This window comes from Camelus dromedarius, chromosome 11 (genome assembly GCF_036321535.1).
Source record: "Camelus dromedarius isolate mCamDro1 chromosome 11, mCamDro1.pat, whole genome shotgun sequence".
Taxonomy (NCBI): Eukaryota; Metazoa; Chordata; class Mammalia; order Artiodactyla; family Camelidae; genus Camelus; species Camelus dromedarius.
Window position 1 is genome coordinate 9,121,336 of NC_087446.1, and position 19,756 is coordinate 9,141,091.

General features: G+C 46.8%; 1 protein-coding gene and 1 long non-coding RNA gene across 2 annotated transcripts; both read left to right on the forward strand.

Moving 5' to 3' along the window:
* The first annotated feature begins 25 nt into the window (after positions 1-25).
* LOC135322516 (uncharacterized) lies at positions 26-1,339 on the forward strand. The gene is made up of 2 exons (XR_010383109.1): positions 26-440; positions 968-1,339. It is a non-coding gene; the product is annotated as an uncharacterized LOC135322516 (long non-coding RNA).
* A 14,466-nt stretch (positions 1,340-15,805) lies between these two features.
* On the forward strand, positions 15,806-19,415 carry LGALS2 (galectin 2). The gene is made up of 4 exons (XM_010983608.3): positions 15,806-15,889; positions 17,543-17,625; positions 18,811-18,967; positions 19,128-19,415. Exons 1-4 carry the CDS (start codon positions 15,884-15,886, stop codon positions 19,272-19,274), a joined length of 393 nt encoding a protein of 130 aa, XP_010981910.1. The 5' UTR covers positions 15,806-15,883; the 3' UTR covers positions 19,275-19,415.
* The last annotated feature ends 341 nt before the right edge of the window (positions 19,416-19,756 follow it).

A 19,756-nucleotide genomic window follows, 5' to 3' on the forward strand; every position in this document is an offset into this window, starting at 1 on the left:
CTGTGACCGCTTCCGGAAGGACGCTCCACGGCCATATTTCTGAGGGGCTCTGAAGTCAGTTCCGGACCCCTGAGCGCGTACTTCCGCTTAGATGCAAAAGTGGGAGGGGCCCTTAAAAGGGCAATGACATACGTTGGCCACTGTGAAAGGTCAGTTTCTCGAGTGCTTAACAGTGTTCCAACCATTGTTTTAAGCACTTGAAAAATACATTTGTCTATTTACTCCTCACAACAAACCCATGAGCCAGATAGTTTGTCTGAGGTCACACAAGTGGCAGAGCCTGAACCCTGTGCTGTCTACATTCATTCTGCAATCATTTCATGTACTATGCATTCACTTTGCTCTGGGGCAGGCGCTGGGGAGAAAGGCAAGGCCAGATAATTGTTACACAACGTGATGGAGGAAGCCCACGGGGTAGTGGCAACACAGGACCCAAACAGGTGGGTACGGGGGGCAGGGTGAGGAGGGGTCTTGTCAGGGGAGGTTTCACAGAGAAGGTAATGTGTAGTTGCAAGAAGGTCGGAATTCTCCAGGTAAACCTGGTGCGAAAAGATATTCCAGGTGGAGGGAACCAAACATTTCAGGGCTCACAGGAAAGAGTATGATGAGGTCAGATAATTGAAAGTATTTCAATACGGCTCCAGAGGATGTTGGCCTGAAAATAGGTTGGGGCAAGATTACGCAAATCCTGCGTTTGACTTTTTTTATTTGTAAACTGTGTTGAAGATGTCGTTAAAGAGTTTCACGAGTGGTAGTGACAAAGTCAGGCTTTTGTTTTAGAAAGCTCCAGGCAGCAACAAAGGGCGGAAGATACTGGTGGGGGCCAGACTGAAATCAGGGAGGGCAGAATAAACAGACTTCCTGGCCTCGGTGCCTTTTCTCCTGCCGTTTCTCCGTCCATTAAAGACCCTCGTTATCTGTTTTTCCCACCCGCGGCCCGGGACCGCTCTGTGACGTCACGCCGCAGGGGAGCGGGGGCCCCGACTCACCTGGGTCCGTTGCATTCCGTCGCCCCCTGGCGGCCCTCCCGGGAACTGACCCGTGGTGTCCTCTCGAGCCATCCTGTCTCCGCGAGGGTTAAAGCAAGATCGAGACTGAGAAGCTGGCGAATCCGGTTCTGTTCGGCCGTTGCCCTGGCGAGTGACCTCGATTCACCTTGCAGAACCGCAGTGACCTCATCAGGGAGTTGAGGCATGTGCTGGGTCAGTTTTTCCCCTAAACTCAACCATTCAGAAAACTGGGACGCTTTTCTAAATTCTCCACAGGCCATTAAAATTATACAGGAAAGTGATACGTATGTTTATTGCATTCCTCAATAAAAGCTGTAACATAATACGTATTTAGAGCTCTTTTCGTTTCTTTTATTACCGAAATGAATTATTACAGAAATAAAATGCAACCGCATTTACCACATTGATTTAGGGGCATACATGTGCTGTCAAGAGTCACTTTTTAAAGACAGCAGAGATGTGACCAGGGTTCAGATCTGACTTAACTGCTTTGTAAACTACATGACCTAGGACAAGTCACAGCCTCCCTAGATCTCAGGCTTCTCATCTGAAACAAGGTTGTGAGAATTCAATGCAAGTGTGTCTGCAAAGTTAACCCCCAAACACACCCTCCCAACCCTCTTTCTCTGCTGTGCTTTTCTCCTTAGCCCTTATCCCCACTGTATATTTCCTTTCTTCACCGTGTGTTTTGTCTTTCTTCCCCACCGGAATGTAAGCTCTGTGAGATGACGAATTTTATATATTGGGTTCACTGGTATATCCCCAAGGCTTGAAAGAGTAACTGGTACATAGGTGTTCAATAAACATGCATTGAATAAGTGGATGAGGTGAAACGATTATTCATAAGGTTTATGTGGAGGGGTGCAGGAAGGTGCCCAACATTGCACAGCCAGTGTGTGGGGTGGAGAGGGGAGCTGGGTCAGTACTTTCAATGAAGGCTCTAGGTTTACCTTAGTGAGTTGTGGAGAGCAGGGTTTGGTAAGGGAGTCAGTTAATCAGCTACGCAGATAGGACCTGGCCCAGAATGGTGGTCTGGATAGAAGGTATGGAAGGAGGAACCTAAGACAGTGAGGAAGGTGAGGATGGTGAAAGGAAGGGGAATCAACACCGGAAACAAGAAACACAGGAATTGGACCTTTGGCAGCTGTTCCCATCTCCACCATTTGCAAACATGTTCCTCTAAGTGCCTTGGGGTCCCCCTAGGAGAGGGTGGGCAAGCAAAGCTGTGCTGTCCTTGAAGCAGCTGTAATCAACTAAACCAGAAATGTGGCTAAATGTCCCAGACCCATCCCAGAGAAACCCCTCCAACACTGGAGATGCTGGTGATGATGGGTTGGGGAGGAGGAGAGAGGAGAGATATTTGGGAGAGCACCAGATCTTTTCTTGGGGGGACTGTAGAAGGTCCAGGGAACAAACTGAGATGTGGCCTCAAGTCCAGCCCCTGTGACCCCAGCCAGATCTTGGCTCACATCTCCCTTCCAGGCAGACCCCTGGGGGTGGGGACACAGAGCCCCATGACTGTCATTGCTTCCTGTCATCCTCACACAGACCCCAGGGGTGGATATTATTCTTCTTGTTTTACAGATGAGAATTCTGAGGACCTGAGGATGTGGTTGATCAACGTTCCCACACAGGCTCCATCATAAGAACCCACATAAGGCCAAGACCCTGTCTTCAAAGGACAGAAAACATAAAAACAAACAAAACACACCAAGATAATTACAAAGCTACCCAAACAGGCTGGTGTAAGGAGAGTGGCAGCCATGTGTGGAGCGACCCCGGCAGCCTTTCTTGAGGAGTTGACATTTAAGCTGCAAAAGAGCCAGATGTAAGAAGGATGTCCAGGCAGAGAGAATGGCAAGTGTAAATGTTCTGAGGTCATATGTATGTGTGCAGAGACGGGGAGGGGACTCATCTTTTCTGAATCAGAACTAGGCCATGCAGTATAAGGAAGGTTATTGCCCTGATTTATGAATTTACATAAATGAAAAGGCTCAAAAAAGTATTTAAATTCAGCCTTATTTCCCTGCACATTTAACACATTTATGGAAAAGAATGACCTTTTAGGTAGAAGGAAATAGAAAATTCAGAGCAAATATAAATGCCTATATTACAGAAGATGATCTAATTGATTGTTTGCAATTCAGGCTTTCCCAGAAAATCTGGATTGCCTGAAATAATGGGACAGCAAAAATAAGATTTGGTTCAAGGGAGGCTGGGTCATTTCTTGCCTGTGGAGGGAGAGGACTGAGGCTACAAGAGAAGTGAACTTGTTTATTGGGCTTTTCCATGTCCTGGGAGTTGGTTTCTTCTGCTGCCTTTGCCCTGACTCCACACTGTGGATAATTTACTTCTAGTTATTGACTCACCTGCTGTGTCCCATGACTTTTACATATATATCATACCTTTGAGGGAAGGATTAGTCTTCCATGTTACAGAGGAGGAAACTGAGGTCCAGCGAGGCTAAAGAAAATCTTGACTGAGGCCATGGGTTAGTGGAGAGCTGGTACCAAGTTCTGCTTGATTCCCAAGGTTGTTCTGGGTCTACTCTGCTGGTTTTCTCTGAGGTGACAATCTGTGTCAAAAATCCCCTGGGCAGTTAATTATGAATTCAGGCTCCTGGACAACCTCATATTCAAGTTGGACTCTGGGGGTGTGGCCCAGGAATTTGCAGTTCAAAGTTAGCCTTATCCTATGCTCAGTCCACCCCCTGCTCCCTGAACCCCCTTTCCTGGCTCTGGTTCCTCAAGGACCTTAAGTCAGAGATGTGCAGGTCTAGGGTAAGGTAGACTCACCCCGATGGTCTGACTGCGGGATGTGGATGATCACCCCAGCTTAGTGGGACCCTGGTCCCTGGCCTCCCTCTGCCCCAGCTCTTGGCAACATCAGCCTCTCCCAGCTCTGGTGCTCAGGTGTACCAGGTGGGGTCACACTTGCTGACGACTGAGTTGTGCGCCAACCTGGGTTGGAGGAATAAACTTGTGCTGGGGAGTAAAGTGTCTGAGCAACGGGTTTCCCCACATACTCCTTTCCAGTGGGTAGGAAGATCTGGTTTTTACAGGAGGGTGTGGCCACAGAGGCCAGCATTATGAACCTCCCTCCACTGGCTGGAAAAAAACCAGAAACCCCGGATTTCACCAATAGGGAGGCAATATGCAAATATAGCCCTGCATTAATTGGCTGATAGACAGACGCGTACCATTCATTCTTGTGCCCTGAGACTTGGAGTTTGTAATATAACTGAGGTAGAGGCTACACTTGGAAGCAATAATAATTGTGCGCCCACCTTGTGCCAAGTCCTGTGTCAGGGAACACAGGGGTGAATAAGAGAGGAGAGGCACCACCCTTATGGGACTTACATTCTAGTAAACTAAAAAACATAAATAATAAATGAAAAAGATAAATTCAGCTCGGGGCAGTGCCAAGACGACAGTGCACCAGACAGCTGTACACCTGCGGTGCCATAGCAAGTCCTGTATTGGTAAATCCTAAGTGCAGCAGAGGAGTGCGAGACCAATGACCCTGCTGGTGGAGCGAGGGGAGAGAGGAGGAGGGGCCCTTGAGCAGACAGCTAAAGAAGGAGGAGGAATGTCCTCCCCTAGACGAGGGGACAGTATGTGGCATGTAAGATTTTTAGGAACCCAGGAAGCATGACGTGGCTAGAGGGACCTGTGTGCAGGGCAGGAGAGAGCAGAGTGATGTGACTTTGGGCAAGTTCTTCACCTCTTGAGCCTCGGTCGGCAAAGGATTAGACATAACATGTGGAAGACATAGCATGTGAGTGCACTCAGTAAGCGCTAAATAAAGAAACTCCAAGTGGTGACTACTGTTGATGTACTGGGAGAGGTCCTCATTTCTTTTCCCCACGTTTAGGCTTTGGTCCCACCCCTTTTTCTTCCTTCCCCTCCGAAGTGTGTACCTTTAGGGCTTCACTTCTCCCCCCCGGGAACTTCGCACACTAGCACTTTGTCTCTCTGTCTCCCCGAGGGACAGTGACTCCAAGTACAGCAGGACAGACTTGGAGAAGCTCCAAGAAAGGACTTCCTTGCCTTTCTGTCAGCATTGCAGCTGCTGGGGGGAGGGGGAGGGGGAGGGGACAGGGTGTGCTTCCCACAGACACAGACTTAGAGAATTCTGGAGCTGGAAGAAAGCTTTGAGATAACTTATCTAGTCAAGAGCTTTTCAATCTTTTTTGATAGATATTCATCCAAGGTAAGAAATGCGGCTTATATCAGGACCAGGTGAACTCAAGTTTTATGGAGGCTGAAGTTTGTAAAAATTTGGGGATCTCGTTAAAAAAAACCCCAAAAATTATGTATGCAGAATCTGGTATTTATTTAGAATGAGAAAATACATTCCTATAAATTGCAAACTTTTTTTTTGTATTTTCCTTAAAAATTTTTTTTTTGGTAGGGGAGGTAATTAGATTTATTTGTTTTTATTTACTTTTAGAGGAGGTACTAGGGATTGAACCCAGGACCTCACGTGTGATAAGCACATGCTCTACTGCTTGAGCTATACCCTCCCCACTGCAAACTTTAAAAGGCTGACAAATACCATAATCATAAAGTCAGAACAGTAAGAAATTTTTACCTAACTACCTGACATGCGGCTTTATACCTTTTTTCTACAATTTTAGGCTGCATGCATTTCACATAGCAGTGACTTTATTATATTTTCTATAAGGAGAAAGAAAAGTCAGGCTTCTAGTATGCCTGAGCAAAAATGTTTTTTTATTTTTTTACTTCAGAAAAGTTTTTTTTTTCTCAGCTTCACAATCTGTTATTGGTAATGTCATGTAAATCTTAATTTTTAATTTTGTCAAATTTGGGAAAGACACATTTTCTGTGTTGTTTCACCAGAAGCTACAGATTCTGTCAGAACAAAATGTGTTGCGTGTGAGACAGAACCCCATATGTCATGATATATAAAACGTTCAAAGTCATGCCCAGATGTGCTTACTGTTTGCAGTATTGCTACCGGCTGGTGTCCTACAACAGACGCGTTCTGATGAATTCTATGATTCCTTTCCCCCAGAAGAAAGCAGTGTGTGGTGCATTTATAAGTAGGCATGCTGTATTATTTTAATTGCAAGCCCAGAGGCATGGACTTCTGCTGGAGCTGGGTGTCAGTGGGAACTGAATCCTCCACATATAATTTTACACATCTGAGAAATGGAAGAGTGAATGTTCCATAGACTAGCTTCTGGCTCTATGCAATGCAGACCTTGGTTCTCCTCCACTGCCCACATTTTTTCCCATGCCGAGTGCCTAGGATCTATGTCATGGTGACATAGTGATGTGACCTCTGACCCTGCACCTTTGTGTCAGGACACCATGTGAATCAGCAGAGCGGGTATGGGTGACTGGAGTATTTCTGGGAACCATTCTCTACCCTAGGATGGCTAGTAATCACTATTCTGGAAATTGACTGCGAACCTTATAATTATAATCCACTAAACTCAAACTAAATGTATGTCCAACTCAATTTCCCATTAGTTGGGTCTCAGGTTGGTTGGACACAGTCTTTGGAAAGAGAAAAGTGTTTTGCTGCTATGGAACAATCCTCAAGATACATTAGGAGAATAAAACCCAGGTACAGGACAGTGTGTACAGCACACTCGCTCCTGTGTGGGGTGAAAAGTGTCTTTGGAAGGAAGCAGAAGGGTCTTGGCCTCTGGGTGGCTGTGGGGTGGGAGGGAGGACTTGCTTTTCCCTGAAAATCCCTTTTCAGCTTTGTGAAGTGTTTTTTTAATCCCACACGTCTTAATTTTCCTTTCCTTTTTTTTTTTTTTTGCTAACTTTGGGGGAGTGGGGGAGGATATTAGGTTTATTTATTTACTTTTACTGGGAATTGAACCCAAGATCTTATGCGTGCTAAGCACGCACTCTACCACTGAGCTATACCCTCCCCACCTTTTTTTTTTTTTTTTTTTTTTAAGGTAGATGCTTAGCAATTGACAAGCTATTTTTCTTCCTAATTTAGGTTGTTCTCTTAGTGGCCAGCAGGAGGCGGCAAATGCTTTCTCTCTCTTGGAGAGCGGTTTCCCATTCTGCTGCCTCCGGAAAATACCATGGCCAGGCGCAGTGACTGGAACCCAGACTCCAAGTGGAGCCTTAAACGGCAAATAAGTGAAAGAAGTTGTCATTAATGAACTCTAGGGAAGCTCTGATTTTTAAGATAGCTTTGTTGAGATATAATTCACACACCTTACGATTCCCCCATTTAAATGGTACAATTCAAAAGATGGTTTTAAAAAAAAGAAAAAAAAAGAAAGTATACAATTCAATGATTTTTGGTAGATTACATTATTGATTTTAAAAAACTGTAGCAGAATACATATAACATTTTCCATTTTAACCATTTCAAGTACATAATTCAGTGGCATTAGTTACATGCAACCATCTTCATTTATTTCCAAAAATTTTCATCACCCCAAAGAGAAACTGTGTACTCTCTAGACAGTAACTCACTCCCCTCTCCCCAGCCCCGGTAAGTTCTAACTTACTTTCTGTCTTTATGAATTTGCCTATTGTAAGTATTCCAAACAAGTGGAATTGTGAAATATGTGGCTTCTTTTCTTTCTTTCTTTCTTTCTTTCTTTCTTTCTTTCTTTCTTTCTTTCTTTCTTTCTTTCTTTCTTTCTTTCTTTCTTTCTTTCTTTCTTTCTTTCTTTCTTTCTTTCTTTCTTTCTTTCTTTCTTTCTTTCTTTCTTTCTTTCTTTCTTTCTTTCTTTCTTTCTTTCTTTCTTTCTTTCCAAGATTCCACATATGAGCGATCTCATATGGTCTTTTTCTTTCTCTTTCTGGCTTACTTCACTTAGAATGACATTCTCCAGGGACATCCATGTTGCTGCAAATGGTATTATGTTGTCATTTTTATGGCTGAATACTATTCCGTTGTATAAATATACCACATCTTCTTTATCCAGTCATCTGTTGATGGACATTTAGGCTGTTTCTATGTCTGAATATGTGGCTTCTTGTGTCGTCCTTCTTTCACTGAGCATTATGTTTTCAAGGTTCATGCATGTTGCAGTATCGACAGTTCATTCCTTTTTATGGCTGAATTGTACTCCATTGTGTGGATAGACCATGTTTTGTTTACATATTCATCTGTTGACAGACACTTGGGCTTTTCCCATCTTCTGCTTATTGTGAACAACGTTGCTTTGAACATTTGTGTACAAATATCTGCTCGAGTTCCTGTTTTCAATTCCTTTTAACTCCACCTAGGAGTGAAACTAGCAGGTCATACAGTCATTCCGGCTCTAGTTGTTTGAGGAACTGTCAAACAGTTTTCCATAATGTCTGCACCTTTTTGCATTCCCACCAGTGATGCCTGAGGGTTGAAACCTTGGTTTTAAAACCAAACAGGTGTTTGCTGCCTGCCAGGAAATAGACAGTCTCCAGTGAACTGATGGTGAGCTCTTTTATCTATTTTTGCAAATAAACTCCTGGGGGCTGGGCTGAGGCCATAGGGCCTGATGACTGAGGCGGCATGGGCTGGAGGGCTCTAGAATTAGTCAGGGAGAAGGGCAGGCGAGACTGTGAGCAGGCCAGTGGAACCTCCAGCTGTGAGGTGTGTAGTCAGGGCAGAGGGGGAAACAAGACCCAGAGATCCCTGGATACTGAGCCGGAAGGAAGGTCATCACTCCCAAACCATCCTGCTGAAGACTGAAAGTTGGGGTGCCACGTGTCTAAAAGAGAGAATGACTGTCTACAGATTGCCGGCCCCATGCAGTCTCCTGAGCGCCTCACAGTAAACGCAACGGTGTAGGAGGGTCCTCACAATGGCCCAAAGCATGGGAAGCGTCCAGCAAATGCCAGCCATTAGCTGTCAGGTACAGAAGAGTAATAATGGCTGAGCACCTACTATGTGCCAGATTCTGTATGTCAAGCCCATGATGTGGATTCTCTCGTTTAACCCCATGGCAATCCTGTGAAGTAAAGACCTTTAAAATTATTTTCCAGGTGGGGAAACCAGGGCCACATCACCTGCCCAAGGTTACACAGCCAGTAAGAGGCAGAGTTAGAACTTGAGGACGATCAGTGCAATGAAATGCATCACTAGATTGGAGCCCCTGAAAATCACACCCCACTTTCTGAGCTCTATGATGAGTGCTTCCTGTGGTTGACCCACTATACAATCACCCATACATCCATCCACCCCCTCACCCACCCTCCCACCTACCTATCCACCTTTTCATCCTGCCATGCATGCATCCATCCGTCCGTCCATCCATCCGTCCGTCCATCCATCCGTCCGTCCGTCCATCCATCCGTCCTTCCATCCATCCATCCATCCGTCCATCCACCCACCCACCCACCTTTGAGTTAAGACCAATGCGATAAGGTCCAGCCAAAAGCTGAGGAAGAGTTCTAGGTGCAGGGAGCAGCAAAGACCGAGGCTTGAGGCTGGAATGAGCTTGGCAAATCCAAGTGTCAGCCTGGCCAGGAGGCATGTGGGGTGAGATGAGGCTGCAAGTTGGACAGGACCAGATCCGGGGGAACTGGTCGGCCAAGGGAGAAGTTTGGATTTGTTTTAAGTGTGCTGGAGGGTTTTGAGCAGGAGAGTGGAGTGTTGTCATTTCCATTTTACAAAGACCCCAAAGGGCGGTGGAAGGCTTATAGGGGCAGAAGTGGAGAAGGGGAGACAGCTAAGTGGCGTAGCTCATTTCTTCCTCCTACATCTCCAAATTCCTTCCTCCCTCATGGGCCCTCCGTAATTCCAGGTGAGGTGAGGATGACCCGAGAGCTCCAGTGGACCTCGGCATTCCCGGAGAGATGCCCATTGGGATTGCGACCAGATGCAGCCAGCAGAACCTGGCGATCAGGTTCAACAAGGAAGATCTCTGGACCAGATGATGTAAGAGCTCTGTGGACGCCCCTTGAAGGACAGACAGTCAATTAGTCAGAGCTGGAGAAGCAAGGCTGAACATCCGCTCAGGTAGCCTGAGCATTCAAGCGGATCTGATATTAATAACAGCAAACATTTATTCAGCACTGAGCATAGATCGGCACTGTGCTTAGCTCTTCACAGACATTCTCCCCTAAGGCAAGGCTCACGTTTACCCTGTGAGGTGTCACAGTTACAGTTCCTGTTTTGCAGATGGACCAACTGAAGCCCTGAGAGGTTATGTGACTTGCCCAAGATCACACAGCTATAGAAAGACCTCCCTGTGCCTGAGGCTAGCACACCTGAAGAAAAAGACTGTGGGGATATGAAGGGTTTTGCTCTGCATAGAGACTGGAACACACAGGTCATGAGCCCCACATCTATCCAGGAGAGACGGGGATCCCAGCTTGCTGGTGTGAGCATCTGGCCCCTTGAGATGGTACACCTGTCACCAGCATCTTTCTTCTCACCCACCATGCTCCAGTCCCAGGGTCTCTGGGCTCTGGGAGGATGGACACTGGCTTTCTCAGGAAACCTGTCCTCCCGGGGCAGGGGAGGGGGTGCGTGCGCCAGCCAGAGTCCAGGCTGTTGGATGCTGCTCATTGCAAATTCACTCTGAGCTGCTCTTTCCACTGCCTTCCTGGCAACCTGGCTTCCTTGTCTCTGGTGAAGCCTTGCCCCATTTAGGAATCCTCCCTCAAAGCCAAGAAGGGTGATTTATTTAACTTTTTTCATAAATAAATACATTGTTTATTTTCTTGATTTTTAGCAGGTATTGTGTGTCCCACATGCTACCTAGGTTAACTTTTTAATCAAAGTCTTTATTTTTTTCTGGGGGGTTATTTATTTATAAATATTTATTTCTTTTCAGTGGAAGTACTGGAGATTGAACCCAGGACCTCGTGCATGCTAAGCACACACTCTGCCACTGAGCTATACCCTCCTTCCCCAAAATCTTTTAAAATTCTCACCATCAGCCCTTGAAGAAGATAGTCTTAGCTCCCTTTCACAGTTGAGGAAACTGAGGCTTGCAGTGACTTGACATGGCTACTCAGCTTGTAGGTGACAAAGCCAGGATGTGACATTTGCCAATTTGAAGCCAAAAGCTTTCCATGCATGCCTCCCCCCAACCCCCACCCTGGCACCTCCCTGTTCCCTCTGTCATCTCAGAAAGACGGTGCTCAGTAGGGCGTGAGCAGGGAGGGAAGCAGGGAGACATCACTGATGTGTTGATTTGTTTGTTCTTTGGGAGGAGAAGGACAGGAGAGGAGATAGGGAGAGGTCTCACGGATCCAGGACCAAAGTCCCCAACAGCAGGAGGCTAGTGGGAGACGCAGGAAGCCACGGGCCAATTTCTCTGTTTGGGGCACAGGCCCACCTAAATGTTTAATCTCTTATAAAATCAGAAGAAGAAAATGAACTTTTAAGTAGACGAAAATGTTTTAATGTATGACATTGATGTATTTATTCAGTGCAGTCATAATATACAATTATATCTCTGTGTGTGTGTCTGTGTATGTTTTATACATAATACATATACATATACTTTTTTTTTTAATGTAGGAAGGAGCCCCTGAAGACAGAAGTACCCCAGGCCCACGATAGTCATGATGGGGTCCTGGGAGTTTGCAAGAACATTCCCACAGGTCTGGGGCTCAGACTCGGTTGTCAGGAGGAGTCGACCCTCACAGCCGACACAGGTGGGGCGCTGGGCCCCTGATAATAACAACGAATATTTTCTGTTAAGTATTAGTGAAATGCCAGGCTTTATTGCCCGTAATCCTTATAGCACGTTGTTTTACAGAGGAGGAGACTGAACCCAGAGGGTTTAGAACCAAGATTCTTGTCCTGTACTGTCCGCTAAGTGACATTTGAGAACCTTGTCTGGCCCCAGGAATCTGGGACTTCCTGAAGCCTTCCGTTAGGGTGTAATTAGTTATTTTCCAGTTGTTTCCTGTGCTCAAACTTATCTCCCCACCTAGACTTGGCATCCTTAAGAGCTGCCTTTATTTTATACTTCTCTTCTGCAGAGGCCCTTAATCCCATGCATTTGAATAAAGTCTTTTGAGGCTGTGTTATACGAGGGAGCCCTGTGTGGCCAGCCAGGCCATGTCCTCCTTGGTACCTTAGAGGTGGACACACCAGCAGTTTTATTATGTCTGCTCCTCACCCTTGCCTCTCAGTGCAGCCTAGTGGCCTCCTGCACAACTCAGTGAAGGCAGATCTGCAAGGGCCCTTCATGAAGCCCTGGGGACCCGCTTCTTTAGCTGTTTTGTTCACTTAACACTGTACCACGGGCAAGGAACCATGGCCATCAAGGGTCCACCAAAAATGTGATTTTTCACGTTGCACACAGTTCATTTATATTTTCGTAGCATCATTAACTTGGCCAATCCCATAGTACTGATGTTTTCACTTTCCAGCTCTTCCCCAATGACAATGTTGATGGTGATTTTTCCAATTCAGTAAGTCAGTGAGTAAATCTTTATTAAGCATATACTACTAAGTGCTGAGAATAACTTCCTGATCATCCAGCTTGATTCAAGGGTAACGTTTGGAACATTGATCAGAATATCTGAAAACCTATGAGAAGCAGCCAAAGCAGTAGGTAGAGGAAAATTCAAAGCCTTAAATACATTTATCAGTAAGCAGAAAAGATCAAAAGTCAATGGACTTAAGAAGCTAGAAGAGGAGGAGGGTATAGCTCAGTGGTGTACGCTTAACATGCACAAGGTCCTGAGTTCAATCCCCAGTACAGCACCCCCATTAAAAAATAATAATTATAGCCATTTGTAACAACATGGATGGATCTGGAGATTGTCATCCTAAGTGAAGTAAGTCAAAAAGAGAAAGAAAAACACCATATGATATCACTTATATATGAAATCTTAAAAATTTCTAGGTTCAATCCCCAGTACCTCCATAAAGGGGAAAATTTTTTTAAAAAATAAACTAGAAAAAGATCAATTTAAAAAAGTAAGAGTTAATTAGCATGAAAGCAGAAAATAATGAAGGAAACAAATCCAAGAGCTGTGCTTTCTTTTCTTCGTTTCTTTCTGGAGGGGGTGGTAATTAGGTTTTCTTTCTTTCTTTCTTTTTTTTAAATCTACCCTTAATAGAGGTACTGGGGATTGAACTCAGGACATCCTGCATGCTAGGCATGAACTCTGCCACTGAACTCTACCCTCCCCATCTGGTTCTTTAAAAAGACCAAGGTAGTAGAATGTCCAGGGACTTGCACGGACTTCAAATTCTTTAGTCGGGAGGGCTTCATGAGTATTATTTCTCCAATAAACCAAGCTTCTGATAACAGCTGCTTGGCAAAGTGTATTAGTTGATTGCTGTGTAACAAATTAGCCAAAATTTAGGGACTTAAAATAAGAAATACATTTCTTACAGCTCTTGTGGGTCAGGAATCGGACAGGACTTTGCCAGGTGCCTTCTGGCTCAAGGTCTCTCACAAGGCTTTAGGCAAGGTGTTAGCTACACCAGCATCCCAAGGCTCAAGGGGGAGAAGAGCCACTGCCCCATTCACCCACATAGGTATCAGCGGGATTCAGGTCTTCATTGCCAGCTGGCTGGAGACATCAGCTCCCTGGCACACGGGCTCCTCCACAGGGCTACTCATAGCATGGTTCACTTGTGTGCCTCCCTCAGAGCTAGGGCAGCAAGAGGAAGAATGAGGGAGAGTGAGCAAACAGTCTTTTTGTAATCAGTCTTTCTGTAACCTAATCTTCTAGTATTCTGTTCTGGGATTCTAGTATGCTGTTAGTTAGAATCGAGTCACCGGGTCCAGCCACACTCAAGGGGGAGCCAATTATACATGGGGGTGTATACAAGGGGTAGGAATCACTGGGGGTCATCTCAGAGGCTGTCACCACACAAAGGGCTTAAGATCATACTCCCGAACGTCTAATATTCTTTTTGCTAGGGCCGTGTGACAGGACTTGGCAGTCATCTGAGCAGTGGGTCTGTAGACAAGGCAAGCTAGGCTGCTTACTAGCTATGTAAAGCCTAGGAACCTTTCTTCCCCATCTGAAAAATGGGGTAATAATAAAGATCTCCTTCAGAATTGATTGAGTTTATTGTGCTGAGGGCTGGAGAAAGTGTTTTGTAAGGTGTATACCCTCCAGAAGGTAGGCATCACAGAGAACAAGACTGGAGATGTGAGTGTCAGTGATTCTTTTTCCTTTCCTTTATTATTATTTTTAAAATCTTTCATTGATGTAAAACATACACACAGAAGAGTGCACAATTCATAAATGTGGTCATGTTCTCCTGTCTTTAAACATTCTTCTAAACCAAACTTTAAAAAAAGTATATATAATGTTTCATTTTTTAATTTCAGTATTTTTCAATTAAAATTTTTTATTGAGGTATAGTTGATTTACAATGTTGTGTTAGTTTCTGGTGTACAGCATAGTGATTCAGTTAGATAAATATATTCATTATAGGTTATTACAAGCTATTGAATATAGTTCCCTGTGCTATCCAGTGGATATTGTTGTTTTAAAACAAATGAACTTTTAAGTTCTTTTTACTTTGTGTACTTTCCAGAACCTTCTACAGTGAGCTAGAATTATGACTGTAATCAGAGAAATATCACCTCCACAAGGTGTAGTTTCTGTTGATTCGAATTTCCATTTATAAAGCACTTTAAAACTCCTTATCTTGCTTGGGTTTTATAATGGCCCTGGGAGAAAGATCAAGCAGGCATCGATTTCCTTGTGGGTAAAATGAGGAAGTCACTCTCTGCTCTGGGCTGGCAGGGGACTGAAGGTGGTGTCCTATGTGAGTGCTGGGCAGTGAGCCATCCGTCAGCTCCTGGCACCGAAGGGCTCTGGGCAGGGCTGGCCTCCCAGCACCCCACCCAGAGTGGCCACTGCCAGCTCTAATGGAAAACCTTCTGACTTGCCAAACCAGGGCTCTAGAAAAATTCTGCTTCTGGGAAGCCGCCCTAAAGAAGTTGTCATGATGCTGCCAAACCTTATGTGCAATTAATTTAATGCAGCAGCATTTTTAATAGCAAACACTTCGAATTAATGTAAGTGTTCAACAGAAGGGAATTGGTTGAATAAATTTAGTCATTCAAAGGTAGACTATTTCACTACCATTAAAATATAGTTCTGAAATATAGATTTGTGGGCTTTAATGTTTACTGAATGAAGCAGGAGCAAAAATGGCAGAGGCATAGGGATGTTTATGATACAAATCTGTAGAAAATCGCGAGGAAGGAAATGTGCAGATCGAGTAGGCAGGCTCCATCCTGGGGGAGGGTGGTCGTTTTTCTCTTTATTTAATATCACTAATTGCCTATAGTAAGCATGTCAATTACACAAGTAGTAGATGAAATGAGCAAAGCACTGAACTCCCAGTCCCCACAGCTCCTCCCCCAACCCTCCCACTCCCTCCTCTGACCGCCAGTTTGTTGTAGATATTTCTAGACGTTTTCTTTGAATCCACCTATTGCTTTTAAAACTTGCATGTACAATCAGAAGAATCATGGCGTGAGGGGAGAAAACAAAACAAAAGCCTCTCAAAATGAATCGGGACATCATAGAAGCATAGAGATTTTTGCAAAGCAAGTCTCTCTGTTTAAGGGCAAAAAACAGAGCTCAGGGTTATTGGGTGGCATGCCGAGCTCATCTGGTTTGTGTTGGCTCCAGACACCCAGTCCAGTGCTGCTCCAGGGCCATGTCCCTTAGGGCTCTGAGAGAAGGCGGGAGGCTGGCAGGAGGCCAGGAGGATGCTCTGGGCTGGATGGGCTGGGCGAGGGTGAGGAACCTCCTGCCTGTTTGTTCTGGGGACCAGGAGATGCCGGCGGAGAGACACTCTGGCAGAAGGGACCAAAGTCCCCATTTATAGCCTTGGGGGAGTTAATGTGTAATATTCTAGGATATAAGCTGGACTGTGACATGAGACCATGAGCCCAGCCCTCCAGGAGTCACCGAGAGCTTCTTCCAGGAGCTGCCACCATGTCGGTGAGGATGCTGGACTCTGCATTGCCCACCTCCTCCATCCCTTCACGTCTTCCCCTGAGTCGGGGTGGGGTGGGTGCTGGAGGAAAGCATTGCTGACCCTCCCAGCCTCTGTTTCCCCTGTTGTGTGGATGTCGGACATATCATCTCCATAGCCTTTCAGCATCGAGGTTCTCTGCTCCCCCTACCATTGTTCTGAGCCTCTTTCCCCCTCTAGCCTCAGTTTTCTCATCAGTAATACTAATAGCAGTAATAGTAACAACTGCTAATGTCTACTGAGCTTTATGAAGATAAAGAAACTGAGGCTGGAAGATTAAATTGCTCATGATCACACTCTGTAATCTGTAGGGAGTTGAGTGGATGTTTTTTGAGGTCCCTCCCTGATTCTTTGATTCTAAACCCTGCTCTGCCATAGCCTGCTGTGTGGCCTTGGGCAAGTCACTGTCCCTCTCTGAACCTCAGTCTCCTACATTTGGGTAATTAGATCACAGATGGTGTCTTCTGACGATTAGATGGTGTATTGGTTTCCTGTGGCTGCCATAATAAATTTATTCTCTCAGAGTTTGGAGGTGTGAGTTCTGAAATCCAGCTGTTGGCAGGGCCATGGTCTCTCTAAAGGCTCCAGGGGAAGATTCTTTATTGTCTTTTCTAGCTTCTGTTGGTTGTCAGCCATCTGTGGCATTCCTTGGTTTGCAGCTGTATCCCTTCAGTCTATGCCTCCGTCTTCACATGGCCTTCTCTGTGTGTCTGTGTTTTGGGGTCCAAATTTCCCTCAGTCAGATCAGATTTGAGCCTACCCTAATCCACTGTGGCTTCATCTCAACTTGGTCACACTCAGGTTCCAGGTAAACATGGCTTTTTTGGGAGACACCATTCAAGTCAGCAGAGGTGGGGTGCAGGGCGTGGATGGGAAGAGAGGGTCCAGCGTGGGGGGCACAGTGCTCCCCCCATGTCTGCCTCGCAGGGAGGACCATTGTGCTCAGAGACTTGCCCGACTTTCTCCTTCCCTTGATTGTCTCACCCCTTCCCTTTCTTTCCTCCTTCTTCAGAGACCACATAGTGCAAATCTCTTATATTAAAGAGTGGGGAGCTGAGGTCCAGAAAGGGGCACAGCCGGCTCCTAGTCACTAGGCCAGTTAGGGGCAGAGCCCGCACTAGACCCTGACCACTATCTGCCCCCACCCCTACCCCAGCTTTGCCTCCCTGTGATACAAGTCATTTTCTGTCAGTAAAATGACTCCAAATTTGTGCAAGAACTAAATGTGTCCTTGTTTGGGGGATTCTGCTGAAGGCACCGCACCTCATCACTTGAACACGTTTGGGGACATTGAGGTCAGTGGGGACCACTCTATCCATTTCATAGATGGGTAAATTGAGGTTCCCTCAGCTGGACCCTGCGTCTCCAGATCCAGCTATTCTTGTCAGGCTGGGGTGGGTAAGAGTGAAGCCAAATGGGCCAGGGGCGGGTGGGGGCTCTGGGAAGATTTGATCCAAGCACTCTGGCTCTTCCCTTCCTAGCCCAGTGCCTTCATGGGGGAGAGGGAGAGTGAGCCTGTGGCCAGATCAGGTTGGGCTGAGGCTCCTGAATGGGCTTCACCAGCAGAAGAGCGCTGGGCACACGTGTGATGGATTTTTGTGGTACGTTTCTCTGTGCAGGGGAAATTTGAGATCATGAACATGGACATGAAGGTGGGGTCAACCCTGAAGATCAAAGGCAAGATCGCCGATGATGCTGATAGGTGGGCAAGCAAGAGGGCAGGTGGGGTGGGGGTGGGGCGGGGGGACTGCCCACAGACTTGGAACCAGGCTGGGGATGTGGGGCAGGCAGGGCAGCCTTGTGAAATGGTCAGACGATGACAGTGACCTCAGACCACTCTGAGGGGACCTACTGTATGTTCTTGCTTGCTCTCACGCCCCTCCCACACCCCTGCTGTCTCCTCTGTTAGGGCCTGCCTTCACATCTGAGGCTAGGCTTGCAGACCTACAAAATCCACAGCGGACACCATATACTCAATTCCTTGGCCCCGATAGAGACTGAAGGGGCAAGTGGAGAAACCTCACCACTCTGCCCAGTCCTCTGCGAGTTGGGTGCCTCTACTGAAGGCGCAAACGACTAGGGACACCACCCTGTTGACCCAGCTGATGGTCAGAGGCTGCCCTTTCACACACATTAAACCAGGGACAACCACTAGGGGGTGCCAAGTGGTACTGTTTGCATTGCATCCTCTCCATTAGAATCAGATGCTTTTCTCCACCTTGGGTGTTGCAGCTCAGCAGTGGGCTCTCCTGTGTGCAGAACAAAGCCTCTACATTTATTGGGACTGATCTCCATCAACTTTTGGTTGGGAGAGACAGGCAGATGCATCGGGTAGGAGCCAAGAGGAAAGTTACCCTTTCTCTGACTTGGGTCCTTCAAGGTGACAGCAAGGTGGGATACCTCTGGTCTGAGACCTCCCAATGAAGGCACCCTATGACTCAGAATGCCCCCCTCTCAGGGACCCTGAAGATCTAATCCAGACCCCTGTAGTGATCCTCCCAAGAGATCACACAACCCAGTTGCATATACCTCATATGACAGGGAGCTCATCCCTTTAGGTGTACAACCTTTTTATGGCTAAACTGAATAGGTCTTCAGATGGCTGAGAACAGCAATTGTCCTCCCTACACCAGGACAGATACTCTCAATTTCTAAAATGTCTCTATTAATTACCCATCTGTCAAGAGCTTCTGTACTCTTTAAGTGGAATGTGATGCTCCAGTGCCAAGTATGATCAAATTGTCACCTCCCTTGTTTTAAGGCACAAACCTCTATTAACACAACCATTGGTGATTTGTCCAGCTTGTGGTCAACCAAGATCTTGCGACCCAAGCTGTTTTACCCAGGGCTGCCCCCTTATTCTCACCTGCTACCCCTTCCCCTGCAGCTTTGTGATTAATCTGGGCCAGGGGACAGATAAACTGAACCTGCATTTCAACCCACGCTTTGGCGAATCCACCATTGTCTGCAACTCACGGGATGGCAGCTGGGGACAGGAGCAACGAGATGATCACATGTGCTTCAGCCAAGGGTCAGTGGTCAAGGTGAGGCCAAAGGGGGAAGGGGCCTGAGGAGGCTATCAAGGATGGTGGGGCACCCTGGCCTCTATACGGGCCAGGACTGTTGGGAGACACCAGGCACCACCCTGGCCTGTTCCCAGGGTGCCTCCTGCCTCCCTGACACCCTCCCTCCCACCACACGCAGATCGTTGTAACCTTTGAGGACAACAAATTCAAGGTGAAGCTGCCAGACGGACACGAGCTGACCTTTCCCAACAGGCTGGGCCACAGCCACCTGAGCTACCTGAGCGTTCAAGGCGGGTTCACCATCTCCTCCTTCAAGTTAGAATGAGGGCAGCCCCTCGCCAGTACGCAAGACCCTGGCGCCCGATTCCCTAGCCCGAGCTTCACCCCCCCTCACCTTCACTCAAGACCAGCAGCCCTAGGGGCACGGCTTCCCCTCTGCAGCTCCCAGCCCCGTCCCCGCCGGCCCCCGCCAAGGCTAAGAACAAATAAAAGAATCCACCTCTACAGTCTTCCTGTGGTAGGGTCTGCTGTTTTCCACTATTTTAATGCTCCCAGCACCCTCCTGATACTGACGGGGAGACCGGGAGACACAAGGTCACAGGACCGCCCAGTGGGGGATGGGACGTGCTCCTGAACACCTCTAAGCCACCACCTCTGCCTGCCCGTCCCCTTTGTCACCGGGGCAAGTGCCAAGCTGCCCTGTGGGATTATGGTTCCCGGCACCTGGGCCAGGGGCTGTGCCCGGAACTGCAGATAAGGGCTCCCACCTGGGCCTCTTATCACAGGAATATTCATTCCAGCCTGGTT